The 26442-nt window shown below is 43.0% G+C and overlaps 1 protein-coding gene across 4 annotated transcripts in view; it reads right to left on the bottom strand.

Moving 5' to 3' along the window:
- Nucleotides 1–1876: 1876 nt before the first annotated feature.
- The window catches only part of rreb1a (ras responsive element binding protein 1a), a 59712-nt gene continuing 35146 nt past the window's right edge, over nt 1877–26442 (bottom strand). For 2 of the 4 annotated variants that reach the window (XM_061064108.1, XM_061064110.1), the window contains 18 exons: nt 25522–25617; nt 25184–25439; nt 24676–24745; nt 23290–23379; nt 22804–22967; nt 16318–16453; nt 15852–16000; nt 14216–14405; nt 13520–13819; nt 12714–13185; nt 10887–12615; nt 10384–10568; nt 10111–10293; nt 9695–9856; nt 9392–9556; nt 8735–8856; nt 7442–8147; nt 1877–7181 (listed from right to left, as the gene is read on the bottom strand). In XM_061064108.1, the coding sequence (XP_060920091.1) occupies nt 6529–7181; nt 7442–8147; nt 8735–8856; nt 9392–9556; nt 9695–9856; nt 10111–10293; nt 10384–10568; nt 10887–12615; nt 12714–13185; nt 13520–13819; nt 14216–14405; nt 15852–16000; nt 16318–16453; nt 22804–22967; nt 23290–23379; nt 24676–24745; nt 25184–25439; nt 25522–25617 (5828 nt within the window). In that variant the 3' untranslated portion in view covers nt 1877–6528. The remainder of the gene's footprint in view (nt 7182–7441; nt 8148–8734; nt 8857–9391; nt 9557–9694; nt 9857–10110; nt 10294–10383; nt 10569–10886; nt 12616–12713; nt 13186–13519; nt 13820–14215; nt 14406–15851; nt 16001–16317; nt 16454–22803; nt 22968–23289; nt 23380–24675; nt 24746–25183; nt 25440–25521; nt 25618–26442) is intronic. The other 2 variants (XM_061064109.1, XM_061064111.1) reach the window with 1 other exon arrangement.

Raw genomic sequence — 26442 nt, 5'->3', positions numbered from 1 at the left:
AAAAAAACAACAGAGGCAATAACAAATCCGTAAAAGGCCACTGCTCAGTTCGGCATAGGTAGAATACTCAAAACAGGCTTAATTTAATATAAAAGTAAGTTGTACTGTTTGCTAACGCTACCTCCAGACACCCAGTGAGTCGCACTTTTGACTGTAGAAAACCTTGGGAACCAAAGGTAATTCAACCATTTAAGCTTAAATTTGTGTTGCATATTGTGTCGGGATGTTAGCCGGATGCAAGGACGTATCTAAAAGCTTCACTTAATATATTTGTTCTTGTAAGGCTGGATCTATATCTTAGCCGATAGTGAAAACAACTTAAAAACTGCAGAATTGTGTAGAGAAGCCAAATAGGCGCGTCAAAAACTAGCAAGGGAAGGGTACTGACCTTTTTTGGAGTGGGGTTTGGGATTCTTTTTTTGGGCCATTGCGTCGTAAACTGCAATTTCTCCCGTATTGTTACCACAAAGTGACAGGCTAACTTAGCTGTTATTACATTAAAAACCGCTCCCTTTGTGCTCTTCACTCTCGTTACTTAAGCTACGAATCCCCCTAAAATCACGTCTTCACTTGGATACCAGTAAAGCCAAAGTCCATAGTAACCGTAATGGACCGTGCTTTCAACAAATCAGAGCAGCGGGTACATTTTATGGGCGGGACGAAAAGTAGACGCCCGTGATTTTTGGCCAATCAGCTTGTGGTACAGCTTCCGAGTCTCATCCTTCTCTTTGGAAAGGAGCAAAAACGTGGCAGAAGAGCAAGAGGAGCTCAAAACATCTGGGGCGGAGTGGAGACTTGATCCCAGGAGAACTGATAGACCTACATTGATACAAAAAAAAGAAACCTTGATCCACGTATGTTTAAAAAAAAAAAAAGTGAAAACACAAAAAAGCTGGATTTTATATCTACCTCTTTGTTTCATTATTGTTGTAAAATAAAGCCATGACTATGCAATAAAATTAAATGTTCATCATCTTTATCCACACAGACTTTAAATAGGCTCATCCATTGTCGACCGTGTTTGCTTGATCATCATCAGTTTTATAACAGTAAAGGATGATACAAATGTGAGCAGCTCCCCCTGCTGTAGGCTAAGCTACTTCAGATAATATAAGCAACATGCCGACACATCTTAATATTAAAGCTGGTCTATTGTAACCTACATAAACTGCATTTTTCAATTCTAACCTTAGTTTGTGATATACAGAAGACTGTGGATCAATTCTTTATGTCTGATTTTGCCATGATAAACTTTTTTAGTCCCTGAAATATTTTCCTTCCGTCTCAAAAAGTACAAAAAATAGTAAATAAATGTTTATTACAGATGTATTACTTATTTAAACGTACATTAAGGTTAAATAAGGAAGCCTTTGTTCAATTATTGACTAAAGATTAATGGAGAGGGGGTGGGATTATATAAATTCACACTTCTACCCATTCCTTTTTGAATATGAAATTAGAAATGTATTTTGTCTTATGCACATTTATTTTGTGGATCTGTTTTTGTTTGTTTTGTTTTTCTTATCCTGAAAAAAGAAATAAATTATATATATGTTCGAAATAAAGATTTCAATCAATCAATCTGTTTATTTTCTTTTTTTGGGACGATTTGTCTCTTTTTTTTCCTTTTTACCCTGACAAATATTCTTTCCTTTTGACCTGGTCGAAACACAATCTATTCATTTTTGTGGCATTAAAAAGTGTGCAGCATACCTTCATCTTGCTGTGTTTGAATTGATCTGCACACATGATGCGTGTATAACCAGCCTTATGGCCAGTAATAAGTAAGTAGCTTTATTGAAGAAGACTACAAGAGTAATAAAGACTTCAGTGACACATCAGCAGTGTTGTAAAGAAAGACAAAACACAGACAGCATTAGATTCACACACCTTTCCTTAATATAATCTTTATTGCGGTTTCTTATTGGGTTGAATACAGAACATGTTTACATCTCTTGACTTTGTGAAACACTCTCATGTCTTACTAACAGCAGGAGGAGAGAGGACAGACGAGGGAGGGATAGAAGGATGAAAACACAACCACAGAAAATACAAGTTTTCCACGGGATCATGTGTAAATGCTTTCTGATTGAAGTCCAGCATCTGTGTATGTTTGTGTTCGTCCTCTCTGATGTTCCCTTTAAACTCTGACCGGGACAGAGAGTTAACCCAAAACAGGACACAGAAAAAAAGGCTTTTAAGGTCTGACAGAAAAGTCTGAGTGAGAGGGGGAAAATGACACAAAAATGTCAAAATGTTCTGGTTTTGAAACGCCAAAAATCAAACGACATCTTTTATCTGTTAGGTGATGACGAGTTCACAGTCAAGTGCTAAATGTAGTGATTGACAGTTCTGAATCATTATTAAAAAAAAGACAAAATGATCAGGAGTTGGAAAGACAAGTTGCAACTCAGGAAATAAGAACATGAAGCATTTCGGATAATGGATTTGTGAAAGACCCTGAGAGCGAGATTATATATAATTTTATATTTATATATATTTATATGTATGTGTAGAGCGAGAGGAGATGAAAAAGGAGAAATCATCCATAATTGAACAAATTAGATTAACATGCAAAAAAAACTAACCTAAAACTCACCCTTTAACTGAACACAATGGATTTTCACAGTTTTATACACATTTAAATGTCATAAAGAAAAAATAAACACAACAAAAATCATGTCAGCCAAACTAAAAATAAACAACAGACCCAAGACACCCACACAAAGTGTTCTCAACTCATATACAGGAGATCTACATAAAGCTTTTTGGATTCAGAGGGATTCTTATTGCTAGTACGTTTCACATCCCGGCCTACAGCAAGCCGGTTAGTCCATAACACAAACCATCAGTTCCTCAAAACAGTTCTGCAGCATAATTGTGATATTCTTAATACATGGCTTCTTCTCAAGTCATTGTAGAAACTAACTTGCACCCGAACACACAAACACGCACCTGGGCTCCAGGTTTTAAATACATTTAAAAACAGTCCATGTGCATTCCAATGGAAGTCCAGTATTCATATGGCCGTGCAAACACACACACACACACACACACACACACAAATACACACACACTTAGAGAACATTAACACACATTCCCGAGGGATAGGGATGTACAGATAGAGCCAACAAAACATGAAACAGTGGAGAAAAAGAAAGAGAGAGTTCCTTCATAAATGTGGCATAATAAAAAACGGTAAATCTTAAATCCCAACTAAATTTACATTCATGTTGTTCAAATTCCAATTTCAGATCAATCAATCAAAAATGATTTGATTTGAAAACACTGGTTTTTATTAATCGATTCCCTCAAATACATTCAAACAAAACACTGATCAATGGGCCGAAGATGTTATGAAAATATGTACAAAATTATTGTTACATTAGCCAAAAAGCAAGAGCAACCCAAAACTAGTTTAAGCCTTTTCATTTCTTTTGTTTCTAATCTTCAAATAAAGGATCTAAGAATTAAATATTCTGCCACACCATTGCTTTTTCCATTATGTTTGACTTGGTGAAGAACACAGTATTCACCAAAGACAAATATTGGACAGCAAACTTTTTAAGAAATATAAGAAATGAAGGGAGGTTTAGGTTTTGAATACCCTGGGAATGAAAAACTCTCTCTCTCTTTCTCTCCTGATTGTGTTGCGATATTCCACTGTAGTAGTACTAGTAGTAGTAGTTTTGGAAATTGTTAGTGCCAGTTCACAGCAGCGTCCAGTCAGTCACACAGTCAGTCCAGTTGTTCAATATCACTCGCTTTTTGACAGGCCAGATGACTGACTGTCGTTGCCTTACAGTTCTGTTATGAGCCGCTGAGGTTCGATTCGTTTTGAGGTTGCTTGATATATAAAAAAAAAAAAAACAAAGAGACGAAAAACATACAAGAAGAAAAGAGAGCTATTTTCAACTTCACACAAAAAGAAAATACTCATACGCACTTAGCCACCCTTTACTGTTGTGGAAATGTCCGGTTTGGTTGGTACGAGGGGGTGGAATTAGCCCTTTTACTTGTGTCTGTTTGTGCAGTAGGGTAATACCATTCACTCTCAACCCCCTCATCCATCCATCCATCTGTTCTTCCATTCATTCATCAGTTCATTCACTCTTTTCAACCTGTTGTTAAGCTCTTTCTGGAAACCACAAAGATACAAATGAAGGGTTTAGTATCAGTTTCAATTTGTTTTTAATTGATAACTACAAATGATTGTCTCAACCGCCAAATTTATGACCACGGGTCTTTGAGTATCTATTAACCTCCATGAAGATAAATCAACACAGAATTTTAAGTTCAGCTGTTAAAAAATGTCTTCACGTTCATGTTAGAGACACGAGCCAAAAAAACGTACTAAAGCTGTCCAGGACCAACTCAAGATACCGAAATAATACTGAAGGAGATAAGCTACACGTGCCATTAGCCAAGTACGCTTTTTTAAAAGCTTAGAGACGTGTTGGATTTACTCAACTAGTTAGCCCTAGCTAGCATGTGTTTCACCATGCAGCACATTAAGCAAAGCTCAGGCTAACGGTTATACCTAGCTAGAGCTAACTAACTTAAACTAGTAAAACAAGCTACTCCATTATTAGCCTCCTTGTCAGGTCTGGTAAGTTTGCGTTACTTAGCTGCTGTATGGTATAAAAGGACCCACTCTGCCAAGCTCAGGTTTTTGTTAACGCTGTAGCTAACTGAGTAAAACTAACTAGTTTGTGCTAATCTATCGTTAACTTGGCAGACTCGTGTGGTCTGGTTATAGGTTGCTCTAATTGAGTGTTTAAGACGAGTAATGGCTGAATAAGGCCTACTCTGTAAAGCTAAGGCTAACCTCTCTGGCTGGGTCAGCTAGGACTTGTTAGCTTCTTTGCAAGCCCATGTTTGATATCTATTCAGCTAACACAGGCTAAAATCAAGTACAGCTAGCTAGTGGTAGCCCTTTTATGGGACGTTGTTAAGATAAAGCTTGTACAGTAAGTGCTGGTTGTTCTGTGTTCTGTGAAGGCTCGTTATGCAAATAAGGCTATTGATGACTTTTCTGTTTAAATGTAATTAACTTTTTTGTGCAAGCTAAGCTAGCATCTGCTCTGATATGGTAAGCTTGGGTAGCTGTGTTTAAAGTCTCGCTGGTGAGTTAGTCCTGTTAGCTCTGACTTTGTCCACAGTGGAAACAAGGGTAGCAAAGAATTAGCCTTGCTTGCCACGTTTAGGAAGACATAGGATTTAAAGGGTAGCCTATAGAGCTGCTCATATAACGTATAAGTGGTTGCAGTTAAAGCGGAAGTTGAGGTAAACTGAACCTGGATCAAGTGTTAGAGGTGAAATATGTTAGCATACTAGAGGCCCTGTAATAAACCCTAAATAAACACTAGGGGACGACGATGAGAGACAGGTGGATTTCACATACAATCGCACACAAAGCCAGACATTTTGATTTGTTCAGTTATAAAAAAAAATCCACAAAAACACAAGAATTCCCCTCCCTACACCTATAGTTCACTGATAATCCGCACACACGCAAAAAAAAAAGGAAAATACTCTAACATCACGTGCCACATGTTCAACTCTCTGTACACACATGGAATCAACTGAGAATGATTATGAATGACAAATTATTAACACACAAACTCACAGGGAGGCTTTGAGGGATAAAGGGATCAATAGTGTGATGGGTTTAAAAAAACATGGAGAGCACAAACTGATCAACACTTTATCTGCCCTTTACAGAGTTCTTTTTCAGACAGAGCTCTGCTGCGACTTTGACAAGTTTGTGAATGTTTTTGTGTGTTTTCTGAGCCAGCTGATAGACGAGGATTATTGCGGAAGCAAGCCATAAGGACGAAGTCATTCGGTGTTTTATTTTCCAGTTACAAAAAGCTTCCTTTGTCACACAGATTTATGCGACAGTTAGCCATCAGTGGAAGTCATCTTTTGCTGGTGAAATCGGGCCGACGAGCCACATTGGCAGCCTCCAACTCCCAATTTGAATTTATGAAAACAAAAAAATGAAATAGCCGATGTGAGCATTGGAAAAAAAAAATGTAAAGTTCCTCACCCTGGCTTATTTCGTTCTCAAATCCAACTGGTTCATATCATGTTCAGTCTCAGCTGCGATTTAAATACAGAATAAACACAAATTCAGACAGTATGTCTCAGTCTTTGTCTGTCTTCTGCATCTCTTAAGTTGATCATTAATTCTCAAACAGAATCTAGACAATAATAAATCATAACTTTATTCTTTTATTGCTGAAATTTAGATTCCCCGCACAAAAAATATCAATGCAAATCATTGTCATCATAAAAAGCTATAAAAATTAGATCCATCCTCCGTAATAATGCAGATAAAGATTTAGCAAAAAACATCTCTTAGAAGTAGGACTAGTAGTAAGGCACTTCAAGAAAACGAGGGTTTCCTCTTTCTTTCTATCAAAAAAGTTTCTGGGCTGGTTTTTGCATCATCTTCATCATTATAAATGTTGTAGAGTCTTTTCCGTCGTATGGCACTGGGGTGAAAGCCGGGGGAGTTTCCCCTCAGTCTGCCCCCACCAGAGGAGGCTCTCCGTTGGGCAGGATGTGCTCCAGCGCGGGCTTGGCGTGGATCTCCAGCAGCCCCTGGATTAATCCGTCTGCAGGGGCCGACTCCTCAGGAGACATGGAGGAAGAGGGTGAGGGGTCTTTGGAGGTGTTTGATTCAGGCGTTGATTTTAGGTCGCTGGCTGAGGATTCGTCACTTGTCTTTGTGTCAGTAGCTTGTTGTTTGGGAGTCGAGTCTTCCGAGGGTTTTTGCGTCGGCAATTCTTCGGGAAGTTTAGATTTTTCCTCAAGAGAAGTATTGGTTGTTGGCGGCTCTGGATCGGCAGCAGACTCTACTTTTTTCACAGAATTTTCTTCCTCCACCACCGCTGATTCCCCCCCCTCCTCAACCTCCTCTTTTACATGCTCCTCCTCCTCATCCAACTCCTTGGCCCCTATGGGGCCGCTCCCACACTCGCTCTCGTTCTCCGAGGGCGGGCAGGTGGAGGTTGGCGTCGGGCCGCAGGAGTCTCCATCCTCACTGGCGTCGTCGTTCCCGACAGAGGCTCCATCGGCTCCGCGGGGCTTCAGGTGGATCCTTTGGTGGCGAACGAGGCTGTGCTTCAAGGTGAAAGTCCTCTCGCAGGTTTGACACTGGTACGGCCGCTCACCTGGGGAGGATTTATTAGAGATTAAAACAATTACACATGTATAATATATACATATGGAAAAGTTTTTGTTGATTGTTGATTTATTTTTCCTTTCAACATTAATAAATTATAAAGAAAATACATTTTATTGAAAAAACATTTTATTTTCATTTTGATAAATTTAAGGAGTGCAGATGTTACTCATGTTCTTGAACAATCAAAATTGGGAAATTTGAAGGTGTAAGAGAATTCAGAATAATCGAGCGTAAATAAAAGTTTACCTGTGTGTGAGCGAGTGTGTCGGGTCAGGTCCTGCAGAGACCAGAATCTTTTGTCGCAGACTTTACAAATCTTCTTCCTCTTGTCAACTCTGCCTCCCTCTAAACTCTTTGGTTCCGACGCCTCTTCTTCGCTCCTCTCCTCCTTCTCCTCCTCGGACTCCCCGCTCTCTCCTCCCTCACTCTTTCCTCCCCTCATCACTCCTCCTTCCTCCTCCTCCATCTCCGTCTCCTTCTGCTCCTCCTCTTTCTCCTCCTCTTTGTCTTCTGTTGGTTTTGCAACAATGCTCTCCGTCTCCTCTTCTGTCTCCTGCGAGGTCACTTCTACTGGTGCAGGAGTGGGCGTCTCCTCAGAGAGGTGCGCCCTCTCGTGGCGGGCGAGGGTGGTGGCGTATCGGAAGCTCTTCTTGCAGACTCGGCATACGTGTTTGTACTCCGGCTGATGCCTCACAGAGGGGCTGCTGGAGGAGGAGGAGGAGGAGGAGGAGGAAGCTGCAGAGCTTTTCTCCTTCTCTTGGTTGTCTGATGCTGCTGGAGGAGCAGAGGTAGAGGAGGATGAGGAGGAAGAGGAAGAGGATGCAGGCTGGGGGGGTTGTTCTTCCTGAGCTGCGTCTGGCGATGTTGAGAGCTTGAAGTCGATGAGCTTTTTGCCAAAGTTCAGGTCCAAACTTTTGTTGCTGTGGCAGTCGTCATCATCTGTACTCTCCACCTGCAGGAGGAAAAAAAGAAGGTGATATTAGCATCAAACAGACGTACATACAGATCAATTAAATCTAATGAGGCTGGTTTTTTTCTCCTAATGAGGTTTTCTAAAGACTTTTATATTCAAAACCAAGAAAGCAAGAAGTTCTCTGAAGTGTTGTCAGCAAAATATTCGGTAGTACTTATTGTAAATACTTTTTGTCTGTATATCTGTTTTGTACATATTTTGGGGTCTAAATTACTAAAGAAAATGTAAATGTTTTGGAATAGCCCCAGGAGACTTCTTCAGCCTGCAGCACTAAAACAGGCTATGATGGCTGTAATGCAACCCTTTGGGTGAACTGCGTCATTGAAAATGTATTTGTTAACTAGAAGATGATTGTTATTCAAAGGGTCTGACAATATAACAGAAGGATCCCTACAGGGACAGACCTTAGGTGTTTATCTCTGTCTACAAACACACCAGACTTCATTCATAAAACAGAGATATTACCTCACAGAACACCGGAGTTGCTGGTCTGCTGCTGCCTGATGAGTTTCTAGCTAACACAATATTAGTGTAATAAACAACGATGGCAGGCTCAGGTGTGTTACCTTGGTGCTGTTGCTCTGTTGAGGCTGTTTTCCTGCTCTGGCCTCTGGCGCCCCCTGCTGGTCTGTCTGATCTGTGGTGTTAGGTTCCTGCTGCTCTGCAACAATGGAAGCTGGACTGCCACCTGCAGAGTAAAGCAACAACAGTCAATATCATCAACACATGGTGTAATCATTCTTTTCTTTAGTGCAAGAAAAAAAATCAAAGGATCTGTACAGCAACTAACATAAAAAAAAGACAAAAGTTCTGCTTTTATTCTCTTAAAAAAAGGCATAGGAACACAAGAAATTGGACTGGGGAAACAAACAACAAACAAATATATAACGACAAATATTTTACACTATAAACTTTTCTTTACATGAAACAGAAGTCGGCAAGGTAACCCAGTTTATGTTGCAGTGAATTTTGAATAAAAATACTTTTTTACCCTTTAACTAGTTAACAGTTCAGTATATAAAATTTACATTTTCTTAAGCACAAGAAAATGTCTCCAAATGTCTTTTTTATCAAACCAAACCTTCAAAAGTCTCACAGATTAGAAGTTTATTTTCAAAGAGGACAAAGAAAACTCAAAATTAAGATCCTTGCCCGAAACAATTATAGAACAATTCTTTATTAGTACTAAGCTAGCTTAGCTTGCACAGTTTCTAAAGACTTACCTTGACTTGATTTGTGGCTGGGGCTAGGCGTTGTGGGTCCCTCCCTTTCTTGCTCAGATGAAGAGGGACTCTCAGTTGTGGGGGCGGGGCTTAATTCTGAAGAGGGGGTGGTGTTGCCGTGGTTTTGTGCGTCTGGTGTGAGCTGCTCGTTCTCTGACTGACTCTCTGCACGACACAACATGACACAGAACAAAATCAGCACAACACAATCAACACAAGAGGAGTCTCCAGGTTAAAACAGTGTCTCTTAAACTCAGGTAATCGGCGTCACGCGTTGAAAGTCTGGATGTTCTGTGCTCTAACCTGCGCTGTCCTGCGAACCGTCCTCTCCGTCCTTCTTGCCGAGTGAGCCGTTGCGTCGCAGCGTTCGGTGCGTGACGCCGTGTTTTCTCAGCAGATGGCGCTCACAGTTTGATTTGGTGGAGAAGAAGGCATCGCACTTCGGACAGGGGAAAGGTTTTTGGCCTGAGAAGAAACCAAGGATTCAAGTGAGCGGACGGACATCAAGAAAACAGACTTCTTTTATGTGTATTTAAAAAAAACTGGACAGAAAACTAGCAGAAAATGTGTCCAGAGATGTATTATTACTGATTGGGGCCATGTTCGTTGAGACCTTTGTCTGCCTTTGATGGAAACACATCATTTCTGACCTAAATAAGTCATCTGTGTGATGTGATTGTGCGTGTGTGTGTCTGGGTGTGTCATTTCGGGGGGGTTACCTGTGTGTGTCAGCATGTGTCTCTGCAGCGAGCTGGCCCAGGGGAACACTCGGGGGCAGAAGGGACATGTCATCTTCTGCACAGAGTTGGAGTAGGCGTTCTTCTTCCCTTTCGACTGCGGCCCCACCACAGCCACAGGCTTCCCCTCCTCCTTCTCCTCTGCTCCTCCTGATTTGTCCACGTCTGACAGAACATTTAAATTAAGCCTCCTTGTTTCTTCTTCTTTTTTTCTTTTTTTTTTAGTTGTGAGCGTATAATAGTGTCTTTTCTTACCTCTCTTTGCTCCGAGGTCGGCAGCTCCAGTCTGCAGGTACGTGCTGAACTTGTTGGCGTCCGTGGTGGCGAGCATTTTCTCCACGCTGGCGAACTCCCCGCTGGACTCCAGGTCTATGCCGCCGCTACTCACAGCAGCTTTCTCCTTCACGGACAGGGCGGCCAGCTTCTTCCTGCTTCGCTTTCTGTCAGACAGAAAATTCACAGCTCAGTTTTAGACTTTATACTGGGGCGCCATCTGGTGGTGGAATTAGGAAATGTTTTTACTGAACTTAAAAGTAAAAAAGTTTAGGAACCAGATTTAAAGGAGTCCAACCTATTTTTGATACGATAAACTATAAAACATCAGAATTTGAGAATAAATGATCGATCTTACATTGTTAAAAAACACACTTCAAATGTGTTAGTAACAAATGTTTAAGTTATATTCTCCAAGCAGAGGATAACAGCATTACTTTAAAAAATCAAAGTTATCTTTTGGGTCGTTAATGTGGCTCTCGTACCTGCTGGATCCTTCTGTTGTGTCTTCACTTTGTGTCTCAGGAGCAGCGGAGGCTCCGGGTGCAGCTGCAGCAGATTCACCCTGAGAAGAGACTCCACCCTGTGGCTTCCCATCCACGGTGGCGGCCTCTCTCTTCAGCAGGTCCGGAACTCCAGAGACGGAGTGGATGATCTGAGCGATTGAAGCCAGAGGGGGCAGCTCCTTGTGGGTGGTGGTGGTGGAGGAGGAGGAGGAGGAGGGAGAGGAGGTGGCGGTGGAGGAGCTTGGTTTGGGGAGCAACGGTTTGAGGCGCTGAGCTCGGGTGGAGTTGCTGATGTTGGGGAGGGAGACCGGGGGAGGGGTGGATCCAGGGGGGAGCTGGTAGCAGCCAAGCTGGGGGTGAGGGTGAAGAGGAGGCAGAGCGATTCCTGTTTTCTCCTCCTTTGAAAGAGTCGGCTGCTCGATGCTGTTGCCGCTCTGCTCCATCTTTATCTCCCTCCTCTCTACGCCTGCCGCCTCTCTCCGCTGCCTCTTGCTGGGGATGGACAGATCGATGGGCTGGTCGAGGGCGGAGCAGTCGAAGGTTGGGGAGACGCTCTCCAGTTTGACTCCAGGAGACCCCGCTTGGCTGCTGCGACCTTTGGCAGAGAAGTCGAGCGGCTGGTCCAGTTCAGCAGGATAAACCACGTCCTCCACCTTCACCGCCTGCAGCGCCTGAACTGCGGGCGGACTTATCCCGTTCAGCGACATCTTGGTCACCGCGGCCGCTGGGACCGGGCCAACGGTGGAGGCGGACTGAGTGGCAGGCAGGAGTGTGGCGATGTGATCCTCGATCTCTCTCTCCTGCACCTCGGGGTGCTGCTTCAGCAGGTGGTGGATGCAGTTCCGTTTGGCGAGGAAGGCGGCACCACAGCGCCGGCACTCAAACGGCTTCCTCTGACAGCCGTTGTGCGTTCGCAGGTGGATCTGCAGCGCCCGGTAGCTCTTCAGGTCCTCGCCGCAGAACCTGCAGGTGGTCTCTGCTCCGGTGCAGCCAGTCTCCGTATCCGTGGTGGTGGTGGTGGTGGTGGTTGTTACCGCGGTTATGGCTGCAGCGATGTTGGCCGTGGTGGTGGAAGTGACATACTTGATGTTTTTCTCGATGTCCTTCCTCGAGGTCTTGGCATGCTTCTTCCTGAGGTGGCGCTCACAGTTAGCCTTGACAGTGAACGGGTAATGGCAGACCCGGCAGACGTACGGTCTCTCGCCGCTGTGTGTCCGCAGGTGTCGGATCAGCGTGGCTTTGTCCGGCGCCACGTAGTCGCAGATGTTGCACTGATGAGGAAGGATGCCGAGATGGAAGCGCATGTGAGCCTGCAGGACGCCGGAGAAGGAGAACACCTGGTCGCAGAATCTGCATGGGAACGAACCTTTCGGCGAGCCGGCGTTGTTTCCAGCTTTGGTTCCCGGTTTCCTCCCACTTAGCCCCGCCTCCTCATGCACCGCTGTGGTCACAGCCGGCGGCGAGTCTGACAGAGGCGTGTGAGCGTCACCCATACACTCTGCGTCCAGCTGCCCTCCGTTACCGGCTGAGGAGGAGGGAGTTTTGAAGAGAGTGGGGGTGGGGGGAGGCAGGCTCGGGCTGATGCAGCCAAGAGAGGCCTGCTGGGAGCTCTGAAGGGGGGGAGGGGTGGTGGCGGTGAGGCTGGAGCGAGGGGTGATGGGAGGTTTTGGTTTCAATGGAGGCATCGCCTTCTGACCCTGAACCAGACCTGCAGGAGGGACAAAGAGTCAGAATTGTTTTTTTATTCTCATAACTGATCGACTGATTAAAAAACATATCACCATGTAGCTCCAGCCGACCACCCACCTTGACTTCCAGCAAATCCCGGAGCTTTGGCGAGAGGCGGGAGGGTCAGTCCCATCTGATTGGGCGCTGCACTTGCCACTTTAAGGATCTGCTGGATGTCGGCCAGCTCCATGATCCCGGCTCCCCCCGCCTCCCCGGGTTTAGCGCCCGATGAGACTGCGCTCCCGGTGGCAGCGCCCCCTTCGGGCTGCAGAAGGAGGCCTGTGGGGAACGGCTGAAGGGAGAGGAGGCTGAGGGCGTCGCGCTGGGTGAGGCCCTGCAGGGTGGAGGCGGAGCCAGACGCCTCCAGGAGCGGGATGCTGAGGGCAGCCAGACCCCCGACACCGAGTCCCAGAGTCAGCCCCAGTCCTCCAGAGAGGTAGGCGGAGGCGGGCTCCTGGGGGAGGCTAAAGGAGGGAGGCTCCACGTGGATCACCTTGATGCTGTCCAGGTGAGCCTGATGAATCTCATCGTCTGTGGGACCAGACTTCACCTGAGAGAGAAAAACAGCATCATCAGAAGAGGGAGGAAGTGACCAAGGCCTTAATATACTAGATTTAAAGAAAGACACCTTCATCACGACATGATATTATTGCATTCAAATACATACTGACTATTGTAATAAAACAAATGATGACTTAAGAGATTTTTATCTTCAGAATATTACACATACATAGGAAAACTAAGCCAACAAAAAAATCATTTATTTTATTATATAAATGTTTCTTTTGTACTGAATTTAGTTGTGCATTTTTACTTTAACAAATAATTTTCTATTTCTGCCATCCTCTTAATCTGTGATGAATTAAAGTGGACTTGATTTGTACCGTAGAGATGTGCTGCAGACCGAGCCCTTCCAAGAAGCCGGACTGCTCTGCATGCAGGACCTCTTCCTCCTCGTTCTCTGGACCAATCGTTTTGTCAGCTACGTCCTCGTCTTCGTCCTCCTCTTCCTCTTCCTCCTCGGCCTCGGCCTCCTGTGTGTCAGCGTCGTTGGCTTTTTCAGAGTGGGACGTGGTTTTGTGGAGCTCCAACGCAGAGTGGAGGGGGAACGCTTTGTCGCAGCAATCGCAGACGAACCGATGGAACTTACTGATGCAGCGGCGGAGGTTTGTCTCACACCAGACCTGGAAGGGAATTAAAGTTTTAGAAATTACAAAATATAAAAGGAATGGGACTGATTTGCAGATATAGTCCTTCCAGTTGTTTTTACATCAATCTGAAACAAAAACTCTAAGAGCACCACACTTCATTCTTTTCACATCACAAGATGAAGCCGGGTGTTCACTGTACGATATCAGGCTGATTTAGAGCTGATTTTAAGTTGCACAACTTTTTAAATCGGGATGAATTTCAGCCTTCTCACTTGTTGTCAGTTGTGTAGTGTGAACTGAGTGATTGACAATTATGGCCCTATCAGCTACTCCCAACCGGTAGGAGATGTTTAATATCCTTTCAAAATACCCAAGCGTTAATACAAATGCCGGCACTGACAAGAGTCAGAGTTGACTCAAAGTTAATACCTGTGCGATGTGTGCGAACTTCTTGCAGGAGAAGTCGATGAAGGCGAGGTCGTTGAAGCCGGTCGGGATGGAGGGGTTGTTCTGGATGAAGGGGCGTCCGCTGGGGTCCTGGGGGAGGAGCTTGTGAACCCCGGCGTTGTGACGCAACATGCCGCGGTGGGTTCGGAAAGATAGGCAGCAGATATCGCACCTGCAGACACACAACAAGAGAAGCACTTCACGATTTAGTACTGCGATTGGAGGATTTACCCGAAAGCATGAAATCAAAACTCAACACTTTGTCTAAATCAGTTGACCTAAAATTCTCACATTTATTCTGTCATTATTTCTGGCACGTTTATGACTCCAAAATGACTTGTAATTAATGGTTCAATGTCAGTTTGTCTGTGTGTGTGTGTAGAGGTAGAGAGAGAGAGAGAGAGAGAGAGAGAGAGAGAGAGAGAGAGAGAGAGGTAGAGAGAGACAGAGAGAGAGAGAGAGAGAGAGAGAGAGAGAGATAACCCCTGGTGTCGGTGCTGCTCCTGCTCTCGTTAAGTGCTGTGAGGACAGCTGCTCAGTGTCGGTCACAGTCACACATTCTTATCACCTCCTGTGTGATTGTGTGTGTGTGTGTGTGTGTGTGTGTGTGTGTGTGTGTGTGTGTTTAATCCCCTCTATCACCTCAGAAGAGGTTTTTTTTTTTTGAGACAGAAGAGGGGGAACACAGAGGACCATATGTGGACCAGCACTTGTTGAAATCTCCATCACCCCCTCTTCCTGCTCCTCCTCCACCCTTCAGCCTCATCCCTCCTCTTTCTCCTCCCATCCCACCTCATCAGCTCCTTCCTCTTCTTTCTCCTTTAATCTCCTCCTTCACTCTGCACCTCCTCTCTCATTTGTCTCCATCCTTCCCTAGCATCTCCTCTCTCATGCTCCTCCTTTTTTATCTCCAGATAATACGTCTGAAACAGTATCCGATGCTAACTCTGTAGCCATTTAAATAATTATCACCAATTATTGTTGTTCTTTTGGCTCCTCTCTCCATCCCTCATTCTCCCCAACTGTCAGTTAGAGAGTCACCCCCACCCCCTTCTCCATCCCTCCCTCCATCCTCGCTCTCCTCCCTTCAGTTCAGTCGATCCTCTTACCGGCTGATTAGTGAGGATTTACAGCTAAATATTCCTGCCTTCCTCCATAATGAGCTCAGCACCGCTCTATTTCTCTCTTTGTTCTTTTTTTCCTTTTCTTCTTTCCCTTTCTTTACAAAGTGTGTTTCTTTTGGTTTTCTTACTTTCTTTACACTTTTTATTCTATCAGTGTCTTCTTTCTTTTACTCTTTTCTCATTTCTTTTCTTTCCGTTTTTGCCTGTTCTCTTCTTTCTTCTGTCCTCCGGTTATATTTCTTCTCTCCTACACCTCTTTTCTTAATTCGTTCCCTGACTCCCTTTCTGTTACTCAATTTCTTTGTTTCCTTATTCTTTATTTCCATATTTTCAAATTGGATTTGTTTCTTCCAGCTCCTTTTATTTCACTGTCTCTGATTTTTACTTCATTTTTTGCTTCCTTTCCTCGACTTTTATTTTGTCTTTCCCGAGGTCTTAATTTCTTTCTTATTTTCCTTCATGATTAAAAACATACAGTGTCTTTGTGTGTGTACCTTAATGCAGTGTCGGGATGTGCGTCCATGTGTGCATCCAGTTCCAGTCTGGAGCTGCAGGTCTTGAAGCAGATTGGACAGGGCAGCAGCTCCTCCTCGGCTCCTCGAACTGCAGCTGCCAATTCCTCTGACGCCGCATCCTCCACCACCTGAACACACACACACACACACACACACACACACACACACACACACACACACACACACACACACACACACACACACACACACACACACACACACACACACACACACACACACACACACACACACACACACACACACACACACACACACACACACACACACACACACACACACACACACACACACACACACACACACACACACACACACACACACACACACACACACACACACACACACACACACCGACATTAACACAATGAACACCACTGCATTGTTCTGCACGCGATAAAAATCAAGTAAATGTGTGAGTTTGTACCTTCTTATTCGGCGGCTCCTCTCCATTCTCCTCCTCCAGCCTCCTCTTGACAGACGGACGGCGACGTTTGGTTGGGGAGGGGGGGCTGACGGGGAGCAGGCCGCTGGCCGGGTCCTTTTCGTGGATCTTCATGTGTCTGAGAAAGAAGAATAAGAGTCTGAGGTTAGTTTTACTTTTGGAAACCTACAAAACAACAAACTGTGGAGTAAGTCTCAAAGATCTGTTTTGTTGTCTTTGGCGGCCTATGTGGTGGTAACGGGTAACTGCATTACGCTGGTGGTTGCTTTTTTTTTTGTTTCTCTTCATCCCAATGTCAAACTACTTCTTTTAACTTCTTTTCATTTAGGTTAGGTTAGCAAATTAGGATTGGGGGTAGCTTAAGATCGATCGATTGAAAAACATATAAAAAAACTGATTGTTTTGTGTAAGTCACAAACAAAATACCTCTTGTTTAAATCACATGCATGGAGATTAAACAGCTGACAGTTACAAAGGATTCTGGGAAGTGAGTAAGAGCAGAAGACCTTTGTTATAATTGATTCATTTAAACTTGCTCTTACACACACACACACACACACACACACACACACACACACACACACACACACACACACACACACACACACACACACACACACACACACACACACACACACACACACACACACACACACACACACACACACACACACACACACACACACACACACACACACACAATAATCTGTACACAGTTCAGCGTATGAGAGGCAGAGGGAGGAGGGACTTCAGGTTAAAGCATGAAGTGATCATGCTCTCGTTGCCATGATAACAACTTCCTTCAAACGGTCATGAGGTCGATAAACTCGGTAATGCAGAAAGGAAAAACTTGATACTTTAAATATAAGTATTTTTTATTGAAAGGAAAAATAAAAGCTCTGTTCAGACTGCTGTTTCAAGGTGCGATATTTACATCCCTGTGATGTTTCACCTTCAATAAGCATGTTGGGAAGGTGTTGTGGGGGGGGGGGGGATAGGATACTAAAGGATACTGCCTTTAGAGGTAGTAACAGAGGCGTTACAGGGGCGAGATCAGTGGAGCCAGTGGGGGGCGCACCACTTTGTTATGTGCGGCCATGTCTGACTGTGTCTATGCCGTGCTCTCTCGCGTTACCGCAACGCTGTAATGCAATGTGAATTCACAGACTCAGACGCCAATATTATGAAACAGAAAGAAAGAAAGAAAGAAAGAAAGAAAGAAAGAAAGAGAAACAAAACAAAAAAAAATAGAAAAAAAATCAAAGACATGTGGATAAAACAGAGAGCTTGACGGATGAAAGAAAAGGAAAGCTACAGATATACGAGTAACAAAAAAAGAAAAGACAGAAAGAAAGAAAGAAAGATGGAGTTTGTGTGTTTGCTGCACTCTTGTGATCGTCTGGTAAGTAGAGTATGTGATTCTGTTCAGGTGTTGGGAGAAGCGTGAGAAAGTGTGCAGGCAGTTAGCATGTGTTGCTATTTTAGTGTGAGTATAAAGGTCACATGGCTAGCTAGCATGTGGCCTTAGCACAGGTGTCGGTTTACAGGAGTTCAAACAGGAGAGGAGAGGAGTGGAGAGGATGGAAGGACACACTGAGGGGGGAAAGGAGAGGAAGTAAGGAAGGAAAAAAAGAAGAGATGATGAAAGCAAAATAGTTAAGTAGATGAGAGGAGGTGGAAAAAAGGAAAAGAGAGGAGAGACGGAGAGGAAGGGACGGGAAAGAAAATAAGGATAAAAATGAGATTGAATGTAAGGAAACAAAATGAGGCAGAGAAAATTAAAGGATAGAGGGGACAGGGCAAGGGAAAGACACAGGAGGAGAGGAGTGAGAGAAAGAAAATGGAATGAAAGGAAAGGAGGAAAGGACTTGCAAGAAAAAGATGAGGAGGAAGGAAAGGATAGAGGAAAGAAAGGAGAAGAGGATAGACAATAGGGGGGAGGAAAAGCAAGTTGACACAAGAAGGAAAGGACAGAAGAGGAGAGGAGAGGAAAGGAGAGGAAAAGTGACACAGAGGAGGAGGAGGTGGGATTGGATGTATTCTGCTATTAATAAACTAACAGGCATCAGGCCGGACACCCATAAGAGGTCCTGACAGTCAGCAGACCTGAGACCAGCTGACAGGAAGTTACTTAATAACCAATCAGATCACAGGAGGAAGAGGAGGAGGCGGGATGTTGAGGGAGCAAAGTCTTCTTGGCCCAAAATGTACTGTGACCCCCGAACTGACCAATCAGAGAGCAGGAAATGTGCGAAGTCAGCAGAGACACAATCCTGCTGCATGTGTGTGTGTGTGTGTGTGTGTGTTTGAGCAGCTGTTGTGCAGTCAAACACACACACACAAATTAACAAGCAAAAATGGCCTTAATGCAGTATATTCAAAGTAGAAGTATTAGTCGTAGAAGAAGTCAAAAAAGTTTAACAAAGTGTTAAATATGTTGATATTTGGAACTACTTCGACATCTAAAGGTGTATGTGCACCTCTTAACGAAGAGTCTGTCAAACACAAAGACAAATTAAATAATTGACTAACTCTTTTTGCAGAGCAGAGGTCGTACTGCATTGATGTAGACAGTCTGTTTCTTTTGAGAGGATGAGACGAAATGATATTTTAACACCCTGGAAACTGTTTTTTTCCTGACCAACGTACCGAGCAACCATCGATTTCAACTGTAGAATGTGTCAGTTGAAGATTTTCTTCAAAATCACTGCCACAAAACAACAACTCTTTATTATTTTATTATTATTTCTTCTTTATTTTACTCTGAGTATTTTATTATACTCTGCATGTTTAAACTGCTTAAATGACATATTTGATTGCGGAGTTATATATAACATATATTTTAATTGTTTTCATTAAAACCTGATTTTAAGCATTTATCTGCTGAAGAGAGACAGTAAATGTTGGGAGGAGAGAGTGGCAGAGGGCATGCCGCCAAGGGTCGTTTTCTTGTAAATAAATATAAATATAAATATTCAGAATTATGCACCACAATATCAACTTCTTTTAACTCACTACTACTGCAATCCTCTGTGGCAGCATAAGTAAAAGTAGCAGTACACACACAGCAGAGCAGTAACACAATGTACTAGTTTGACCTCCTGCCTGCAGTGCCTCTACATCACCACAGGGGCGCTGTTGAGTCAGCTTTCGCAGTCTGACACATGTTATCTGAGCAAGAATCAGAGTTGAACAACTAACAGTTTCAGGTTTACACCCAGGAGGGGAGGAGAGGGGAGGGGAGGGATTTCCCTCTGAGAAAGTGAAGGAAGTATAGGAAAGGAATCGAGGAAAGGAAAGAAGGATGTGCAGAGAGGCAGAGGGATGAGCTGAACTTTCTCAGCTCCTCTCTTCCTCGCTCGGCTGAAATTTGCAGCAGACACAGAGAGCCAATCCAAGCTCACATACCGCTGCCAGCCCATAATAGGCTAATGGGATGCCTCGCCATGGCAACCAGGCCCCGCGGCCTCACAACAGAGCAGCCAGGAGGCCGAGAGAGGCCGGCTCATGTGATGCTGCTCTCTGCGTCTCTACATCTGGGATTCATTACTGTGTCTTCTTCGTTTAATATTTATCTTTTTAAAACTGAAAAAGTAACAATTTGAGTTTTTGTCATTTTTAAGTTTGATACAGTTTTAAAATTTTGCCAAGAGAAGAAAACAAATTTGTGCAAATTAAACCTCAAACAGAGATCCCTTTTTATCGTTTTCTCTAACAGAAGTTTAAAAGATACTTTTTTCTTTTATTTTACAGGTTTTGAAAAATTCTTATCATAACTTCCTTAATATAACTTTATATTTGATGAATGACAGAACAAGTTTGAAGTTAAAAGTTGTGTCCTCTCTTTGTCTTCTACCTTCCTAGAGGTTTTCCTCTCCTTGCCTTGGTTCCAATATTCATCTCTTCCTACCATGATGCCTTTCGGTGCTTGCAGAAAAAAAAACAGGAAAAACTAGTTTCACATTTCAGTGATGCTCTCCTGCAGAATGGATTCTCTTTTTTAGCACATATTTCGTTTCCCTCCAACATGCCTCTCCTCCTGTTGGGTCACAAGCTTCTTTTTTTTTTGCCTCTGGATGTTTGTTTTTACATAATTTCTCTGAATGTGTCTCCTTAATAGGCAATAAAACATTTCAGATTTTGCCAAACCAGGCTGGAAATTCTTCACACATGATTCTTTCCGTCCGTCGCCTACATCGAACTCATCTCTCTCCCTCTTTTTCTCCCTCCCTTCATCTTCCTCTCTGCATGTTTGAAGAGTAGGAAAATCTCGTGTTTCACATTTCAAAGGATGCTCTGCTGCAAAATGAATTCCTCCCCTCCCTCTGCTCCTCTTTTCCATCCACACAGGCCTCCTCTTTATTTTCCTACAGCAGCGTGTGAACTCAGGCCTCGCATGTAGACTTGACTCGTCTCCTCCCCTCTATATATTTCTGCTTTAATCTAGTTTGTATTGTGAATTATCACAAAATTAAAAAGGTGCAGTTCTTCTCAGTCTGTGTTTTGAATTCCTAATTTTTCTCAGGATTCTGGGGAAATGATGCAGCTGTTTCCAGGGTGTGTTGATGGAAATCAGCATCCAGATCGTCGGCAGCCTGCAGGAGATTGTGTTTTTCCATCAGTGTGAGTTCAGTTTGTCTTTTAGCAGGAAAGGAGAGAGTCATGTAACTGCAAAGAGTCAAGATAAAAACGCACCAGAACTACAACTGTACTGTTCTGAATCACTTTCAGCACTCTCGTATGATCGAATACAAAGAAAGAAAAAGCTCGCAGAAAGCATTTTACTCAACCTGAACAGCAGTAGGAAGCTAACAGGTGAACACTGCAGAAGAAGAAGCGTCTAAAAAGACAATGTATTTCCCTCAGCAGTATCTTCTTTAACACAAAGGTCTCTGCAATATTGCTAAGCCACAGTATAAGCCACTCATAACCAGGACAGTAAAGTCCACGTAAACACTCTCATTGTAACACAGCAGGAAACAGGAGAAGAGCACAGAGGCAAACTTGGGAAGAAAACTGCTGTGACATCTCTGTCTGTCTCTCAGCCTACAGTCATTCCATCCTGCCCACATCTCCTCATACCATCACAGAGAAGAGCGAGTCTGAGAGAGCACAAAACATTTGCCTTTTTGTCCCAAACCAACATTGAAACGCTGCATGTTTCAAACCATTCCTCCTGTTTTGAAAATAAAACAAACCGTGCTGCTGAGTTTGAGGCAAAAAACGCTTCACAAAAATGATTTCTTTTGTTTTTTCTTCAGTCGTTTTCAATGTGTTTGTTTGTGGTAAATTCTCCTTTGATTGGTCAGATTTGGTCTGTTTAAATACATGTGAGGTTTTAAGCAGAGGTCAGTGAAGGTCAGACAAGATTCAAGATGTAGATTAACTGCACACACACACACACTTACACACACACACACACACGACTTTAGGGACGGTTGAGTCTGACGGTAGAGGCTGGACTTCACTGATAATAAATGACTGGGCGTTGTTCTGTGTGTGTGTGTGTGTGTGTGTGTGTGTGTGTGTGTGTGTGTGCATCTGTGTGATGGATAGTTTAAAGTTGTCTTCCCATTTCCTGTGTTACCCACCCCCCCAACACACACACATAGAAGTACACAGAGTCAGGACCAGTTTGGGTTTTGTGCTCCCATCATGGTTGACTTGGGACCGGATTAAACGCTTACTTCCTCTGCCTGAGGTTACGCATGTGTGTGTGTGTGTGTGTGTGTGAGTGTGATTGTGTGTGTGGGTGTGTGTTTTCAGTTGTTACACACTAACGTACAGGCAGTCTGTGTGCAATAATTTGTGTGTTTTTTCATTTGTTCTTGTTTACGAAATTTAGGGATTAATGACCAGTAATGAAGTCACTGTGTGGGTTTTGTTTTCCAACTTGTAGCAAAATTATTTTTTTTATTTTGTTTGGCGTTTTGGACATCGCCATCTTATTTTTGATGAGGCGAGAAATAACCATATACATACATGCATCGCGAGAGGCTAAGTCCAATGACTGAATTGGCTGAGTTGACACCTAGCAGCTCCCACCTGTCACTAAAAGAGGCCACGCCCCTAATTCTACATCACTTTAAGCCTTATATGATGTAAACAGTTGAGTTAAAAACAAAAATCTGTCCTTACAGTTGTCCTTAAGAGAGAAACTGTTTTTGTATCAGGCTGGAAACATGTTCATTTCTGCTGTAAAGTTGAACATTTTAACATGCGGCTCTATTGGGTTTGGCTCACTGCAGGAGACAGCCTCTAGTGGACACTCTAGGAACTGCAAAATCACAGAACATCACACAACATCCTTCCTAAAAACGCCTCAGAAGCCAAATGATGCAGCTTTGTATTAAAAAACCACAGGGTCATGATTGTTGCTCTGGATGAACAAAGTACGTTTACACTTGTGTGTGTTTATTTGTGTATGTGTGTGTGTGTGTGTGTGTGTGTGTGTGTGTGCGCGCGCACCTGTGCATGTTGCCGTTGGTGGTGAAGGTCTGTCCACAGACGTTACATTTGTAGGGTCTCTCCCCGCTGTGGACCAGCATGTGTCTGTCCAGCGACGAGGCCGAGCTCAGGCACTTCCCACAGATGCTGCAGGAGTGATCCGACGCTCCGGCGTCTGCATTGTGCTGCAGAGAGGTAAGAATGTCACTTTACAGCCACCACAGAAGAAGAAGCACCGCCGACACTACTACGTAAAGCAGGCATGACAGTGGCCTAATCCCTACAAAAACAGACCTTTTTGTTAAAGAGGTACATCATTTATGACCTTTGTGCTACTTCTTTTGCTCACAGAATGTTTGGTTAAAATGTATATGTAGATCTGTATTCTTTTAAAAGTTTCTGTACTTTTCAATACATGTGATCATTAAAATAACACTGTATATTTTTTAACCTTCTGTAACGAAAAATATGAAAACTTTAGACAACTTTAGTACAGTTCTTACATACCTGTCTAATGTGCATGGTGAGCTGGTGTTGTGATTGACAGTTCTTGTCACACAGCGGACATATAAAAGCTGAGCTTTCGTCTTTGGTGTCCTGTTATAAAAAAACAAAATACTGTATATAACCAGACAAATGTTATTCAAAATGTGCCTCTGGGCCACAGGGCTCCATCGCTGCACATTAAAAACACATAAATGAGACACACTGTTGTTCCTTCTTTACAATAAACACACATGCTGTATGACCTAATCCTATATACACCATCCTGTTGTCTCAAATGCTCAGTAGAGGAACACATTTGGATTCATCCACCAATAAAAATACTGTAGTCCCAAAAGTTTTGAAATTTGACAACAATGAATGGACACAGAAACAGGGGACTTTTCCTTTAAAGCTTCACAGTTTAAAGTTACACTAATGACTTCAGTTTGACATGATTTCAGCTGACCAATCATGTGAGAGAACCCTGTTTCTTAAACATACACACATTGTTCTGCACTGGTCATTATGTGAGGAAAATATGGGAAAACAATCTCTATAATTTAAAGCACACACACATATACCACACACACACACACACACACATATACAACACACACACACACACACACACATTCTCACACACACACACACACACACACACACACACACACACACACACACACACACACACACACACACACACACACACACACACACACACACACACACACACACACTTAGCAGGGAAGCAGCACTTCCTCTTTTCCTGTTTGAGCTAAAGGAAGTGATGAAGAGATGTGGAATGCTGCAGTGCATGATGGGAGGCAAGAGGGGAAAATGTACCACAATGATGAGGCAAAAATGAAGCGAGGAGCAAAGAGGAAAGAAATGATGAGAAGAAAGGAGGAGTTAAGGAGACAAAATAAGTCGGAAAGAGGAATCAAGGAAAATGAGAGAAGATAAGAAAATGAAAGAGTACAAGAAGAAGAAAAAAAGGAGAGGAAAGGAAAAAATAAATTGTGATAAAGAAGTGGAAACATTTGTAGATAAGGAGATGAGAGGAAGACAAGGAGAGGATGCTAGGAGAGAAGTGGAAAGGTACAAGGGGAGGTAAATAGAAAAAGGACAAAAGGGGGAGGAGTAGTTAGTGAGGAAGAGAAGAGGAAGACAAGGGGAGAACACAAGGAAAGTTAATAAGGAGAGGAATGGGTAAAATGAGAGGAAGAGGTAAATTGGAAAGGACAAAACAAGTGGGGAAAGAGAGTAAATAAGGAGAGTAAACCAGGACACGAGAGGAGGACAAAAAGAGGAGACAAGGAGGGGATAATTAGAGAGGGGAAAGGAAAAGAAAATGTCATGAATGTTAAGAACATAAAAGTGTGTATTATTGTATTTTTGTTTATGTACCTGGGTGCGTCGTGCGTTGCGGCTGGGAGGGGCTCTCATCGCTGCAGTGAGCGACTTGCTGGGGGAGGGGCTTAAAACAGAGAAACAGAAAGCGTTAGCATCGCCATGACGATGACAGTTTGAACACACCTTTTTTTTTTTATTGAATTTAAGTGTAGATCCAAAAAGAGAATCTAGTTTTTATTTTTTTGTTTAATTAGCTACTTTATTCTCTTTATTAATGTCATCATATTTGATATCCTTGAAGGCTGATCGTGGCATCTTCCTGCATTAATTAGATGTTGAAATGATTGGAAAAATGTGATCTATAACACAAGACATTCAGATTTTTAATCAACTGAATCAACTCTCCTTTCATGACCAAGATTGACATTATCACTTTTCTTTTCTGATTTTACCCTCCAAAATATTTTTTGAAATATTTTATAATTTAGAAATCGAGGCAGATGCTGGAAAGTATTTGTAGGCTTTTATGAAATAAATAAAAACAGCGGTATGTGTTCTTCACCTTGGCGAGGGCCCGGCGGAGGAGTTGGCTGAGGTGACTCCACTCCCTCCTTCTCCGTCTCCTCCGCCGTTGATGGTCCCTGCTGCTGACATCACTGCTGACATCATGGCGTTGATGGAGGACAGGTCTCCTCCTCCTTCAGCTCCCATGATCCCTCCTCCTCCTTCTCCGTCTCCTCCTCCTCCTCCTCCTCCTCGGTCTCCGTTCTGTAGCTGCTCTCCTGCACTCGCTGCCTCCTCTGTCAGCCCGTTGATCGCTGTATCATAAAAGTTTAGGTTGTAATTGAGGTCATTTCTTTGGCTTGATTTCGTCAATTTCAAATGAGGAAATGTGCGTACCTTTAAGGTTACTGTGTGTCTTTTCCTCCTTTGTCTCCGACTCCCCCTCCTCGTTTATCTCTGCTCTTTGCTCCTCGTTGGAGTTTTCCATGACTGCTGAAATATAAGAAGAGAGACAATTTTTGTCATCGTTCATCAATTTCTCTATTAATCGATTACTTCTATGGTGCAAAAAAATGTCCATGCAAACGAGAAAAAACGTCAGTGTTTCACAAAGGTGACGGTCCAGATCTCATCTTTCACACGTTAAATAATATTTAATATCGGGAGAAAAACTGAAATATCGCATTTATGCTGGAATAATTGGCAATTATTGATAACTTGACAAAGAATCAATCACTCCATGCAGCTGTGATTAAAACATGTTACAAACGTTTTTTTTAACACTTTATGTCAAAGATTTCTCAATGTACAACCTTATATAAGTAATCCATTAAATTTAGATTGTTCTGCCTCTTGGTTAATCTTTAAAAAGGTCTTGAAAATCATCCTCTACTTGGTGCTACTGGATGTCAAATGAGGACACGTTAAACAGGCAGGTTTTTCAATGGAGTCTGGTGTGTGAAGGGAGAGGGCTGCAGGCTGCAGGCTCGGGTTAATATCCCACACTGCTCTCTGGTTTCACAAGTTTTATTAACACATTATAAATGCTGCAGAAGTGCATTCATGAAATTAGAAAGTTTGTAAATAAAGGTTTTGGATGACTTAGCACAGGAAATGGATGGAAAGAGTTTAAATATAACAGTTTAAAAGACACAAACTGAAAGATAAAGGAGACAGAAAGTATGTTTTTGACTCATTCAAGGCTTCTGTCACTTTAAAAAGCCTCTTTCTAAACAGTAACCTCAGTGACTTCTCTTAGTTTTCTGAATGATTCTGACAATACAAACAAAGATGAAAGTGTGACACAGCAGAGGAAAG

Source organism: Labrus mixtus, chromosome 19, assembly GCF_963584025.1.
Source record: "Labrus mixtus chromosome 19, fLabMix1.1, whole genome shotgun sequence".
Taxonomy (NCBI): Eukaryota; Metazoa; Chordata; class Actinopteri; order Labriformes; family Labridae; genus Labrus; species Labrus mixtus.
This window is presented reverse-complemented; position numbering and strand designations above follow the sequence as displayed.